Consider the following 15227-nt stretch of genomic DNA (forward strand, 5'->3'; position numbering starts at 1 on the left):
GTCAGGCTCCACAGCCTAAGCACCAAGTTGGGGGGCTAGATGGGTGGGGGATGATCATTTTGGAAAGGCTTTTGATTCTGCCCTGGTTTCTAGGGACAGGAATGATTGATGTAATGTGAGAGGAACCTCAGGCCTTTGGGGCAGAATGGCTGGGACAGCTGTGAAGATGAGGAGACTGTGTCCCCCTTTCCTCCTTAGGCTCCGTCATCTTTGGAGGCAGTTGGTTCTTTCCAGCAAATGTGTATCTGTCTGTTGAGCCTTTCTCCACAGTAATGCTGTATCCAGAAATTCATATTGAGCATTTGTGATCAAAGCTGAAGTGAGGGGCACCTGGCTGGCTCAGTCAGTACAGCATAACTTTTGATCTTGGGGTTGTGAGTTCAAGCCACATGTTGGGTGTAGAGATTACTTTAAAAAATTAAAACAAAACAAAAACCAAAAACCAAAAAAAAAAAAAAAAAATCAGAGATTGGGGGCAGGGAACAAGTCCTGGGTAGAACAGGTGGAACTGGTATAAATGGGCTGCCTGCCCTCCCAGATACAGGCCATCCTGTCATGACAGTATTGTCGTGATGGCTCAGGCCTAATGGTGATGGCATAAGATATAGCAGGAGCCTGGCTGTGTTGTCCAAGGTCTTCCAGAGAATATCCTGTCTCCTCACAGGAACCCTCTTCTCCCCCCACCCCTCCTCTCTTTGCAGGCTCTGTCATCCCCGGACATCCATCCAATGGCCCCTGCTCCTTGGAGTGGCCCCTTGCCCTAGATGCAGCCGTGTGCCCCTCATGGGGTTGGCATGCCTGCTCAAGCCACTCCATATTCCCCAGGGCTCTCACTAGAGACAAGGGCCCTGGAAGTGCAGGCATGCTACCCTCTAATGCCTTCAGCCTGACTCCTGGGCTCTGTCCATGATGAAACGATATCCACCACCATACTGCCCTGTCCTAGAATAAGGAGGGGTCTAAGGAATTATGTCTGTGTAAGGGGATTTGGACATTTCAGATAATAAATGCCAATTCTTCATGTCTGTTGGAGTCCAGCCAGAGAAAGATGGCACACTCAGATAGGTAATCTGAGAATTGTTGATAAAGGGTGCTGTTTAGGGGCAGCTGAGTGGCTCAGTTGGTTGAGCGTCAAACTCTTGGTTTCAACTCAGGTCATGGTCTCAGGATCCTGAGATCAAGCTTCACATCAGGCTCTGCGCTGGGTGTGGAGATTGCTTGAGATTCTCTCTCTCTCCCTCCCCCTCTGTCCCTCCCCCACCTACCCTCACCCATGCACACACAGGTGAGCACTCTCTTAAAAAAAAAAAAAAATTCTTTTTAAAAAGGGGGTTGTTTAGAAAGGGCAGGTATAAGAAAACCACAAGGAGAATGAGTGCTCCAGAGGAGAAATTAGCAGGAAACCATTGCCAAGTCTGAGCAGCATGGGAAAGGGACAGGTAATGGAATCTGGGGAGAGACAGGGTTACCGAGAGCATGGCGGAACTGTGACCTCAGGACAGATATGCAGAGAGACCACAATGACCTTGATACTGCAGGGAGGGATCTGGGGGGATACCTACCCCAACCTCACCCTCCTCCCTCCCTCTGTTCTCCCACTGGGGCTTCCTGTGGACTGAATATGACCAGAATTCAGAGAGCAAGGGAGCCTGTTGATGCCATCTGAGGGCTGAGGAGGCAGAGAGGAGAGTCAGTCTGGTGGGTCTAATGGAAGACACTTAACACACCCCTTATCAGGTAAGTCTACGTGATATTTAGAGTTTACAGAAAGTTCCATACAATCATAGTCCTCACAGCAACCCTGTGAGGTAGGTAGGACAGTGATTATAATCCCATTTCATAGATGAGGACACTGAAGTTCAGAGAGGTCAAACAACTTGCCCAAGGCCATTGGATTCACCTTGAGATGTTAAGTTCAGGGGCCTTCTCTGAGAGGCCCCCCTGGGAGAATGCCCTTCAATCCACACTCTTGGGTATACAGTCTTGGGGAGCACTGGGGGTTCAGGCCAGCTAACCTTGGGCCTCAGAAGACATCTGTGCGGAGTGGGAGAGGCTGTTCCAAGCCACTGATGAAGAGATTGGGTTCTTGGGACAGTGTAGAGGAGCTGTGTACGATCGAGGTGTCCATGCTGCCCATAGTAACCTCCCTTTCCTCCTGCCGCAGGTGCCGGAGAATCTCCTGTGACAGGGAGAAGCTGCTGCCCTCTGCAGGTTCTGGAACAAGCATGGGGAAGGTGGGGGAGGAGTGCAATGAGGACCTCTTACGTTCTTTAACTTCAACATTCCCTGAAACTTGCTGAGCAGATCCTCCAACCTCCCTGCATCCCTCCCCACCCCTAGCCCCTGGGGCTAGTTTCCTGGAATTCTAGAGCTAGAATTGCTTTCAGAGATGACAGAATTCCACTTTCTCAGGCTCAGAGATGATGCTCAGAGAGGGGCGGAGACCTGCCGAGGTCACAACGTGAGGCAGTAGCAGAGCTGAGGCTGCAGCTAACCCCCCCACCATCTCTTTGTTCTTCCGCTTCTTCTGGCATCCCTAGATGAAGTGAGGGGATCCTAGAGCACATCTCTTCAAACTTCACCCAGGACCCATAGCCAGATACCTCAGAAAGCAAGTGAGTGTCCTGGGTGGAGAGGCAGGACCTCTCCCCAGGGAGGAAGGAGCAGGGTTTGAATGCCTTGACCACTTGGGAAGGCCCAGGGCATAATGCTGCCATAGCTCCTTCTAACCCCTCAGGACACCTGACTCTTCCCGCCCTGTGGCCTATCAATCCCTCACCTTGGTAGACAATGAGGCGGCAGTTGTTCTGCAACTCAGGGGCATCTGCCAGGATGTCTTCAAGTGTCCGGCAGAAGAGTTTGGCCTGCTCAAGCCGATCCTCCCGGCTAAAGCCAGCTCGGCCATCCTGTGACATGGCAAAAAGGGTCTGCAAGGGGGTGGCATACTCCAGGACACAGATACCTGCCTGGAGGAGATGAGAAGACAAGATTCAACCAGGACCCAGATAGATAGACTCTGGACCCTGGTGCCACTGTTGGGGCCCCGCTCCTCCAGCCTGTAGAGATGCAGTTCCAGGAGGTGGCTACCCTGATGAGATCTATGCTATCTATGCCTTTGCTCCTAAAATCAGGACCAGGACTGTACTAAATTTATCCTTCACAGATTCCTCCTTCCCAGATCCCAGAGCAAGGTCCCCCTACACCCCCCGAGTCACCTGCTATCAACAACTCTAACTGGAAATCAAATCTGGAGGCTGTGCTCTGGGCTTCAACCCTGGTCTGGGTTTCCCCCAACCTATGTGAGATCTTAAGACATTCTCACAGCTTTGTCTAGGACAGCTTTATGGTCAAGAGCACGGTATGTCAGGATTATTGTCCAAATTCTTACTGGTTCTCTGAGTCTTAGTTTCCTCATTTGTAAAGCAGGGATCATAACAGTCCTTACCCCACAGGTGGTTGTGAGGGTTAAATGAGGTGGTCAGATGAACAGCGTCTGGTATGCAGTAAGTGCTCAAGTAGTGTTGCTTATTGTTATCATAATTCAGAGCTGAAGCTTGCCCAGCTCTGGGACCAATTGGGGAAATTAAGGGTCAGAGAAGGGTAGTGAATTTTTATCAGGGCTTGGCCAGGGGTCAGAATTCTGGTGCTCTGGGCTTGACTCCTCTTTAGCAGCTCTCGCCTCCCTGACCACTCACCGGTTGCCCTTTTTCCCGAAGTTCATAGACGCTGTTGGTGTAAACCCGGCGCTTGATGCCAGCACGGTCAGCACTTTGCTGGGGCAGCTCATATAGGAAGCGAATGTTGGGATCGACCACACTCAGGTCATCAGGCACCCCACAGTCCAATGGCAGGAGGATGTGCAGCCGATGGCTCCCTATGCCCTGTAGCATGTTGTTGTGCAATGCCTGTATCCGGGCTGGAAGCCCTGGGATGGAAAGGCCCGAAAAGTCATTCCTATTAACCCTATTTCCCACCCAACCCAGGACAGTAATCCAGGTCATTGGTTCCCTCAGTGTGTAGGTGCAAGAGAACGAAGGGTCCAGTCCACTTTCATTGTGCAGGAGCCAGGAGGGGCAGAGCTTTCGGGAACTCTCCAGCCCCTCCCTCTACTCCTTTTCGCTCTCTCTCCCTTCATCTGTCCTTTGTCTAGATTTCTCTGCTCACCCCACTCCTTCCCACAACAGATTTTAGAGATCTGGGAGGCAGGAAGAGCCCTAGGAGGTGACCTACCCAGCATTCCCAGGTACACGGAGTCTGGCCTCTAGCTCCAGACCTATTTCCTAGCAGAAGCCATGGTGACAAGGGCAGACAGCAATGAGATATGGGAGAACCATGGCCTCAGCTAGCAAGTCAGAAGAAATGAGACATGACACATGTGCTCACAGGAGAGTGGTTAAGGGTCCAGGCTCTGGGAAGATGTGGGTTCAAATCCTATCTCCTCTTCTCACTACGCTGTGTGACTTTGGAGAAGTCACTCTACCTCATAGAACCACAATTTTCTTACCTCTAAAACAGGGAGGATGATTATCCCTTGCCCACAAGGTATGAATTAAAAGCAAAAATGCACACAAAGGGTGCAGAGCATGAAGTAAATATTCATTGGAAGAATTCACGGTTAACCTGGGAGAAGTCACTTAATGGCTCAAAGCACCATACTCCTCCCTATAAACCATGTCCTTCATGCCTGCAGAATTGCTTTGGGAATCAAATTTTTAGGAATAAAAATTATTTTTTAAATATTTTATTTATTTATTTGACAGAGAGAAAGAGTGTGCACCAGCAGGAGGAGTGGCAGAGGGAGAGGGAGAAGTGGGCTCCTTGTTGAGCAGGGAACCCAATGTGGGGCTCAATCCCAGAACCCTGGGATCATGACCTGAGCCAAAGACAGGCACTTAATTGAGCCACCAAGTGCCCCAGGAATAAAACTTCTTTGAAAAATACAGGTTCTAAAAAAAAAAAAAAAAGAAAGAAAGAAAAATATAGGTTCTAGAAACACAAGAGATTTTATGTCCTATTGTCTGTCTTAGAGGTCTAGAAATAGGAGTATAAAGAATGGCTCACCTGGCAGGATCAGCCGCAGGTACCCAATAAAGTATGACCATGCCAGCCCATGGGCCACATTGAAGTTCCTTTTTTCACAGACTGCAGAGACCTCAGCTGGGGCTAGGCCCTGTGGACAGGAGGGTGGGGCTAGGGAGCCTCCATGGAGATTTCCCAATCTTCAAGATTTCCCAATCTGCTGCCAACTTGATCCCTTCTCTGCCATTGCTGGACCCACTGTTGTAGGACATTATAGGCTCTACTCTAAGGACCAACCTCTGAACTAGTCTTACTCTGAATACTGAGCTCAGAGTATCTCATACTAACTGCAGCCTCCACTTGGCTACATCCTCCACCTCCCTCTGTGTCTTACCTGGAGCTCCAGGAGGATATTTAGTGCCTGTGAGAGGCCGAGGAGGGCAAGCATCCAAGTGAAGGGCAGGCCAGCTATGTTTGGGAGGGAGCCGTAGAAATAGCAGGACAGCAGGAGCAGAGCCCCACAGCGAATGGGGCAGCCCAGGCAAGCCCGTGTAGCCCTCCAGTAGCTGCCCTGGTACCTGCAGGTGACAGTCAAGCTCCCAACTCCAGCCCAGCTCAGCCAGAGAGATTCAGGGAGGGGCAAGGCTGGGTATCAGTCACAAGAACAAGACAGGTAGGGTGCCCAGTCGCCATGGGTAATGGAGTCACCTGGAGTGGAGATGGCACAGCTCTTCAGGCAGATAACAGACCCCCTTGAACAGCAGTCCCAGTTGCAGGGAGGCCAGGTGGAGCACCAGCCATCGGAGAATGTGTTCCGGTAGCTCCCCTAGCCCCCAAAGGGCTCCCAGGCAGACAGCCAACAGGACCAAAGCTGCCTTCTGGGCCCTGGTCCCCCTGGGCCGTGGAATGGATGGGTGCAGGCTAGCCTGGAGCATCTGTGGGTACCAAGAAGCCCCAGCTGTTACCCTCTTACCCCACTACCGCTTCCAGACAGCTCTCGTTCTTCCTGGTGCCCAGCCGGAGTCAGAGGCTGTGGTTGGAGATGCCTCTAGGGGACAGGCTGGGCATAGAGTGTCCCAGAGCTCCTGTCTGGGACAGATTTGTTGAAAACAAAGCAGGGGGAGAGGAGAAGTGCATGTGTCCACACATATACACCCTACCTAACCCCAGTAAGATCACAGATGTAGTGAAGAAAGAAAGCAGTGACTGTCCCAGACTCAGACCTGAAAGTGTCCTGGGAGGTTCTACCCCCCTAGGGACTATCAAAGACTTGAGTTTCCCCTCTCCCCAGAATCCACCCCAGAAAAGACCTTAGTCAGCAAAGGTGCCACCACAGTCTGGGGGTGCAGGCAGGGCAGCCGGAAGGCTGGCACTCATCTCTGGGTCTCTGGGGTCCTCAGCCTTGGAGCCTGTGCTCCACTACTCCTAATCCTACCTACCTTCTATATCTGAGACTGCAGCTTGTTTCTGGAAGACAACAGGGAGAAGAGGTCTGGTGCAATGCCTCCCAGCGACCGAGGGCAGCTTTCTGGGTACAGCCTGAAAAACAAACATTAAATGACAATCAAAACTTTCCACAACACTCTAGCCCTGGCGTCTCACCAGACCACAGTTTATAGGAGGAGGGTATTTCCTGCTCCCCGGGCAGAGAGGAAGGGCCCCCACGAGCCAGGCCTCAATCTTGGTATGGGGAGGGAGGCTTGAGAAAGCTCTTGTTCCAATGCCATTTGCTCCACCTCATAATCCCCTGCAGCCACAATCCTGAACACTCAAGCCCCCATGATCAAACACAGTCTACCAACACCCAGGCAGGCCTCCACAAGACCAACAAAGACACTCCCAGACACTCCCAGACAAAGGCAGCACACACACTGCACCGTGCTGAGTTTTATTCTGATTTCTAGATGCACATCCTCTTTTTCTGAAGACTGTGTTATCAGGAAGGAGGAAGGGAGAATGAGTGGCTATTTCCTGTAACGACAGCCTTGCGGGTAAAAGGCTTTGTAGGAGCAGAGAGTCTATGGGGGAGTGGAGATTTGGCTCCCTGCAGGAAGTGGCCACACCTGTGATTTCTCAGGGACAACCCTGTAGTTCTAGCCAAAAAAGCAGTCCTGGGGAACTTCATCATCATCGTCATCATAAATTGTTTACCATGCTCCAGATATTATGCTAAGAGCTACACATATTATTTTACTTAATCCACTGAGCATAGGGACGCCTGGGTGGCTTGGTGGTTTAGCGTCTGCCTTTGGCTCAGGGTGTGATCCTGGAGTCTCAGGATCGAGTCCCGCATCGGGCTTACTGCATGGAGCCTGCTTCTCCTTCTGCCTGTGTCTCTGACTCTCTCTGTGTCTCTCATGAATAAATAAATAAAATCTTAAAAAAAAAATCCACTGAGCATAACACTATTTCCCATTTTACAGGTAGATAATCTGAGGCTTAGTGAAGTGAACTGCTTGTTCTGTGCCATGACTTCATGGGAAAGGGTAGAAGTTACCAGAACCAGGTTTCACACCAACAGTTTCCTCTGGGGTAACCGGGAGTGTCTCTGGCTGTTCTCCTGCAAACTGATAAGCTGATTTGATTTGAAGATGGGGCAGGCCTAAAGAGTGGGGTTGGGGTGGCACCCACACAGCAGCAGCCATTCATTCCTGACTGGGTCAAAGGGTCTTCGCCTGGACCCTCCCCCGAATCACACCCAGAAAAAGATGACACATCACATTCATAGATCGACTGGCCTCCCAGAAACAAGGAGGCTTCCTGAAATCTCTTGATTGTGAAAATCACTTCCTCCAAATGGGGGAATTCCCTACATCTTCTCTTCCCTACAAGTGAGTCACAAAGGGGCCCCCTGAGGTGAGCAAGGGCTCAGCTACTTCAAAACCAAAGAAAATCAAGGTTGCCCAAAAGAAGGCCTAGCAGAGTCCTCCCAGAGTGGGCACCTTCACACCTGCCCCAAGAGCCAGCTGTGCCAAGTAGCCAAGGGCTTCCTGGCTACTAAGGACCCACTCCCCGAGGGGGCACTGCTGTTGCCTCTCTACGGCTCTGCACTGGTCATCTCTTCCCCCCAAAAGTGTTCTCATCCCATCTTTTCTCCTGAAGGAAGTTCCTCTTGTATAGGCCAGGGTCGCACTATGCATCAGAAGCCTTAAAAAACACACATACCATGGTGGACCCAGCAATCCATTTCCAGGAACCCTTTGTCAATAAATAATCCGACAAGGGCACAAACATGCCCATTTTTCAGATATTTGTAGCAGTATCATTTACACCAGAGAAAAACTGAAAGTTATCTAAATGCCCAACAATTGAGGACTTGTTAACTAGATGTGCTTCATCTTACAGTAGAAGGTTGCATACCAGGGCACCTGGATGGTTCAGTAGTTGAACGTCTGCCTTCAGCTCAGGGCATGATCTCGGGGTTCTGAAGTCAAGTCTCAAGTCTCGCATCAGGCTCCCCGCAAGGAGCCTGCTTCTCTCTCTCTGCCTGTGTCTCTGCCTCTCTGTGTGTGTCTCTCAGGAATAGAGACACACAGAGAGAGGCAGAGGGAGAAGAAGGCTCCATGCAGGAACCCCGATGTGGCGCTCAATCCTGGGACTCCAGGATCACACCCTGGGCCAAAGGCAAGGGCCAAACCATTGATCCCCAAATAAATAAAATATTTTAAAATGTTTTTTAAAAAAGGTTGCATAGCCACCAAAAATGATGATGTAATTTTGTACCTATTGACTTTTTTAGAAGATTTATTTGTTTATATTGGGGAGGGAGGGGCAGAGGGAGAGGGAGAGAGAGAGAATCTCAAGCAGACTCCCTACTCAGCACAGAGCCCTTTGCAGGGCTTGATCCCACTACCCTGAGATCATGACTCAAGCTGAAACCAAGAGTCAGACACCCAACCAACTGAGCCACACAGGCACCCCTGTATTTGTTGATTCTTAACCACATTTATTATACATTTCTTACTGGAAAAAAGCAGTGTACAAGACAGTATAATAGCATTTTAAGAAACATATTTTGCATGAAAAAGGTCTGGAAGCACAGATATCAAAACGCCAACAATGATTACTCTATGCAGTAGGAATGCAGGTGATTTTTAGCATATTTTCCTGTTTGCTCATTATGTTTTATTGGGTTTCTTTTCCCAAGATTGAACATGTATTGGTTGTTTCATGCTTGGAGTATGCTCTAAAAAGAAAAAAATCCCAGCATTGCCTCAGGGCCTTCTTCTAGGCTGGTGAATATGTCAGGCCAGGCCCTGCTGTCATGACACCAAGAGCAGGGCTGGGGCAGTGGGCATTATGTAACTGCACCAGCAATTAACTACAGATGTGGTGAAGGCTTCAAAGAATGTACTTCTATTGCTGTTCTGAGAAGATCCTGGAATACCCCAGTCTAGACTTTCCTGAAGAAATGCCACTGAGTTTGGAAGGAGCAAGGAAAGGGTGGTGAAGAGGAATGCAGGTGTGGAACATTCTGATAGAGCAGCACGTGTAAAAGCCCTAGGGTGGGAAGGAGTTTGATCTGTAGAGAAACAGAAATGGCTGGTGTATCTGTAACGTGTGAGCATGTTGGGGTTCTGTATCAATTTCTTAGGGCTGCTGTACCAAAGCCCTAGAAATGTGGTGGCTTAAAACAACAGAAATTTGTTAAATAGAAATTTGCTCACAGTTCTAAAAGCTGGAAGTCTATAGTCAAGGTATTGGTAGGACCATGCTTTCTCTGAAGTCTCTAGAGAAGAATCTTTTCTAGCCTCTTCCACCTTCTGGGGCCCCCAGGGGATCCTTGGTTTGCACCTGCAGCTCTTATATCTCAGCCTCTGTCACGTGGTGTTCTTCAGCTTTGCAACTCTATCTTCACATGGTGGTTCCTCTTACAAGGACACCAGTTGTATTAGATGGGTCCCACCCTGATGACTTCATCTTAACTTGATTAAATCTGGAGATTAGGCTATCTCCAAATAAAGTTCTGGGATCGAGTCCCGCATTGGGTTTCCTGTAGGGAGCCTGCTTGTCTCTCATGAATAAATAAATAAACTCTTAAAAAAAAAAAAGGTTCCTGATATTCATGTGTAAAGGTCCCTGAATGGCAGGGGGCTTGTATTTTTTTTATTTTTATTTTTTTAAAGATTTTATTCATTTATTCATGAGAGACACACATGGGGAGAGAGAGAGAGAGAGAGAGAGGCAGAGACACAGGCAGAGGGAGATGAGGCCCCATGCAAGGAGCCGGACGTGTGACTCGATCCTGGGTCTCCAGGATCAGGCCCTGGGCCAAAGGCGGCGCCAAACTGCTGAGCCACCCGGGCTGCCCAAGTGGGGGTATTTTAATATCAGTTAACCATGGTGCATACCTAGGATCCCACTCTGGCCTCTACCTCTCCTAGCTATGTGACCTTGGCCTAGTTATTTAAATTCTTTGAGCCTCAGTTACAATGGGGATGGTAATATCTTTTATCATATCAGACTGTCATGAGGATAAAAAGATATGTTGCACTTGTAGACAGGACTGGCTCTAGATGCTCAGTGATTACTCATTCTAACTGCTACCAGCTGCAGCTGCAGCAACAGCACTGACGACCACATTCTTGGAGTTGCCAGCTTCAATCACCTTGGCCTCTATAATGGGCTCAAGTCACCTCTCCAGCAGACACAGATTTGATGTCTCATCCAGGGGTGGCTCTGAGTCTGACCCCAGCCGCTTCCTTGTTATAATTCCATTGCCCCATCATGGAGCCAACTAGAGTGTCATGGTCCTTCTTGGACAGGACAATATCCAAGTAGATGTGATAGAGAAAGAGGTCCTGGATGATGAAATGATTAAGGGCGGAGGAGCATAGGGAGTGAATAATGGATCCACATCCTTCTGGAAGGAAGTTATCTAGCAGGGTAAAGAGATCTGATTTTTGTTTGTTTGTTAGTTTTTGCTAACAGCTTTATTGAGATATAATTTACATAACATACAACTCATATATTTAAAATGCACAATTCAAGGGCGCCTGGATGGTACAGTCGGTTGAGCATCCCAGTCTTCATTTGGGTTCTGGTAGTGATCTCGGGGTCGTGAGATTGGGCCTGTGTAGGGCCCCTTGCTCAGCACAGAGTGTGCTTCAGATTCTTTCTCTCTCTCTCCTTCCACCACTCCTGCTCATGCTCTCTCTCTCTCAAATAGTAAATCCATCTTTTTAAAAAATTTAAATAAATAAATAAATAAATATAATACACAATTCATTACTTTTTAGTATATTCACGTAGTTGTGCAACCATCACCACAATCATCTTAGAACATTTTCATCACCTCCCAAAAAAAAACCCTGTAGCCATCACTGTTCAACCACCCTCACCCCTACCTCATTCCAGGCAATAACTAATTTACCTCTGTCTCTACAGATATGCCTATTCTGGACATATCCTGTAAATGACCTCAAACAATATATAACTGTGTCTGTCTTCTTACATTTTCAGGTTTCATCCATGTTGTAGCATATACCATACATCATTCCATTTTATTGTTGAATAATGTTCCATTGTGTAACTATATCACGTTTATTTACTCAATCACTAATTGAAGACATTAGAGTTTTTTCCATTTTTTTTGGCTATTATGAATAATGCTGCTATGAACATTATGTGCAAGTGTTTTGTGGATTCTCATTTCTCTTGGGTATATACGTAGGAGTGTGGTTGCTGGGTCATATGGTGACCCTATGTTTAATTTTTTGAAGAATTGGGCAGCCCCGGTGGTGCAGTGGTTTAGTGCTGCCTACAGCCCAGGGTGTGACCCTGAGGACCTGGGATTGAGTCCCACGTCGGGCTCCCTGAGTGGAGCCTGCTTCTCCCTCTGCCTGTGTCTCTGCCTCTCTCTCTGTGTGTCTCTCATAAATAAATAAAAAAAATATTTTAAAAAAATGTTTTTGAAGAACCATCAGACTATTTCCCAAAGTGGCTGCACTATTTTACATTCCCACCAACAGTATATGAGGGTTCTAATTTCTCTACATTCTAGCCCATATTTGTTTCTTATCTATCTTTTTTATTATAGCCATCCTAGTAGGTGTGAAATAGTTTCTGATTATGGTTTTGATTTACATTTCTCTGATTGCAAGTGATGTTGAGTATCCTTTTATGTGCTTATTGCCATCATATATCTTTTGTGTGAAATGTCTATTCATATCCTTTGCCCATTTTTAAAATTGGGTTGTCTTTTTCTTATAATAATAATAATTTATTATTGTAATTATCATAAGAGTTCTTTTTACATTCTAGATACAAATCCCTTATCAGATATGGACTTTGCAAAAATTTTCCCCTATTCTGTGGGTTGTCCTTTAGTTTTCCTTGCACTGTCCTTTGAAGCACAAAAGTTACTAACTTTGATAAAATCTAGGTATCTATCTTTTCTTTTGTCTCTTGTCCTTTTGGTACTATAAGAAATTATTGCCTCATCAAGGTCACAAAAATTCAAACTTATGTTTCTGTCTAAGAATTTAATACTTTTGGCTCTTACATTTAGGTCTTTGGTCCATTTTTTAGTTTTTTACATGTGATGTGAGTTAGGGGTCCACATTAATCCTTTGCGTGTAGATATCCAATAGTCACAGCATCATTTGTTGAAAAGACTATTTTTCCCTGTTGAATTGTTTTAGCACCACTGTCAAAAATCATCCAACTGGGGGGTGCCTGGGGGCACAGTTGGTTGAATGGCCAACTCTTGGTTTTGGCTCAGGTCACCAACGGAGCCCCACGTTTGGCTCCATGCTTGGCAGGATTCTCTCTCCCTCTCCCTCTGCCCTTTCTGCTCATTCTCTCTCTCTCTCTCTCTCTCTCTCTTTCTCTCTCTCTCCCTCTCAAATTAATCTTTTTTTTTAATCAACTGACTGGGAATGTGAGAGTTTATTTGTGAATTCTCAATTCTTTTCCATTGATCTGTATGCCTATCCTGATGCCAGTCCATACCATATTGATTATTATAGACAGAGATACAGGCAGAGGGAGAATCAGGCTCCCCACAGAGAGCCAAATGCAGGACTCCGTCCCATTCTGGATCCCGGGGTCACTTCCCAAGTGTGGAAGGCAGACGTTCAACTGCTGAGCCACCCAGACGTCCCTTGTAGTAAGTTTTTAAATCAGAAAGTGGGAGTCCTCCAACTTTGCTCTTCTTTTTCAAGATTTTTTTGGCTATTCTGGGTCCCTTAAATTTCCATATGAATTTTGGAATCAGCTTATCAACTTCTGCAGGGATGCCAGTTGAAATTTTGAGAGGGATTGCATTGAATCTAAGATTATCACCATCTTCACAGTTTAAGTCTATAAATATGAGGTATCTTTCCATTTATTAGGATCTTCTTTATTTCTTTTTTTTTTTTTTTAATTTTTTTTTTTATTTTCTTATTTATTTATGATAGTCACAGAGAGAGAGAGAGGCAGAGACACAGGCAGAGGGAGAAGCAGGCTCCATGCACCGGGAGCCCGATGTGGGATTCGATCCCGGGTCTCCAGGATCGCGCCCTGGGCCAAAGGCAGGCGCCAAACCGCTGTGCCACCCAGGGATCCCTTCTTTATTTCTTTTTAGCAATGTTTTATAATATATAGAGTGCAAGTTTTATACTACTTTTGTTAATTTATTCAGAAGTATTTTTGGGGAATTTTTATTGTGGTAAAATAAATATAACATAAAAATTGTCATTTTAAGTGTAAAATTCAGTGGCATTAATTACATTCACATTGCTGTACAATCACCACTGCTACATATTTATTCATCATCCCAAATAAGCTCTCTACCTATTAAGCAATAACTATTTTCTCAGCCCTTGATAACCTCTAATGTACTTTTTGTCTCTATGAATTTGCCTATTTTAGGTATTTTATGTAAGTGAAATCATACAATATTTGTCCCCTTGTGTCTGGTTTATTTTACTTGGCATAATGTTTTTAAGGTTATCCATATAGAAGCATGTATCAGACCTTGCTTCTTTTCTATGGATCAATAATATATTCACACACACAGTACATTTTGTTTTATTTTGTTTTTTTCTTTGACAGAAAGAGAGAAAGGGAGAGAGCACAAGCAGGAGGAGCTGGAGGGAGAGGGAGAGGGAGAAGCAGGCTCCCCACTGAGCAGAAAGCCTGACTCAATCCCAGGACCCTGATATCATGACCTGAGCTGAAGGCAGATACTTAACCAACTGAGCCCCCTTGCATTTTATTTATTCATTCATCTGTTGATGGATGCTTGGCTTGTTTCCACCTTTTGACTATTGTGAGTGATGCTGCTATGAACATTCTCATGCAAGTATCTGTTTGAGTCCCTGATTTCAATTCTTTGGGGCATATACACAGACGTGGAAATGTTAGGTCATATACTAATTCTAAAAAGTTTAACCTTTAAAAATTTTTTTTTATTTATTCATAAGAGACACACAGAGAGAGGCAGAGACATAGGCAGAGGGAGAAGCAGGCTCCATGCAGGGAGTCTGATGTGAAACTCCATCCTGGACCCCAGGATCATGCCCTGAGCCAAAGACAGACACTCAACCGCTGAGCCACCCAGGTGTTCCTATGTTTAACCTTTTGAAGAAACGCTAAACTTTAAACTAGGCGGCTCTGGTGGCTCAGTGGTTTAGCGCCGCCTTTAGCCCAGGGCCTGATCCTGGAGACCTGGGATCCAGTCCCACGTCAGGCTCCCTGCATGGAGTCTGCTTCTCCCTCTGCCTGTGTCTCTGCCTCTCTCTCTCTCACTGTGTCTCTCATGAATAAATAAATAAAATCTTAAAAAAAAAAAAAGAAACACTAAACTGTTTTCTATTCTGTTCTTTTTAATGCTATTGTAAATTGAATTGTTTTCTTAATTTCACTAGATTTATAGTTTTGTATCCTGCTTTTTAACTTAGGAACTTATCATAGGCATATTTGTGGGGCAATAAAAGTAAAATCATTATAAATTTAGGTGTATGCCCAGTGTTCTCTAGTATAGAATTATGAATCATGATTGAGGCAGTCACCCATTACTGGGCATTTAGGTTCTTTTAAACTTTTCTCTACTATAAGAAACTTTGTAGTAAACATAAGGAGGTCATCTCTGTGTACTTACTTTTCTGATTATTAGGAGCTATTCTCAGAAGTGGGCTCAAAAATTATATGTGTTTTTCAAGCTTCTGATAGTACCAAAAGTCTCGCTAGATGTATGCTGTTTGCTTTAGAAGCAAAACTGA

General features: G+C 46.3%; 1 protein-coding gene across 8 annotated transcripts in view; it reads right to left on the minus strand.

Annotated features, from left to right (window-relative positions):
• Nucleotides 1–1730: 1730 nt before the first annotated feature.
• STING1 (stimulator of interferon response cGAMP interactor 1) overlaps nucleotides 1731–15227 on the minus strand; it is a 29367-nt gene continuing 15870 nt past the window's right edge. The window contains exons 1-8 of one of the 8 annotated variants that reach the window (XM_041766673.1): nucleotides 6897–6915; nucleotides 6459–6558; nucleotides 5728–5954; nucleotides 5414–5597; nucleotides 5062–5170; nucleotides 3696–3925; nucleotides 2780–2966; nucleotides 1731–2214 (exon numbers count right to left, since the gene is read on the minus strand). In XM_041766673.1, coding sequence (XP_041622607.1) covers nucleotides 2024–2214; nucleotides 2780–2966; nucleotides 3696–3925; nucleotides 5062–5170; nucleotides 5414–5597; nucleotides 5728–5954 — 1128 coding nt within the window. In that variant the 5' untranslated portion in view covers nucleotides 6459–6558; nucleotides 6897–6915 and the 3' untranslated portion in view covers nucleotides 1731–2023. The other 7 variants (XM_041766672.1, XM_041766671.1, XM_041766670.1 and 4 more) reach the window with 7 other exon arrangements.

This window comes from Vulpes lagopus, chromosome 8, assembly GCF_018345385.1.
Source record: "Vulpes lagopus strain Blue_001 chromosome 8, ASM1834538v1, whole genome shotgun sequence".
NCBI classification, from domain to species: domain Eukaryota; kingdom Metazoa; phylum Chordata; class Mammalia; order Carnivora; family Canidae; genus Vulpes; species Vulpes lagopus.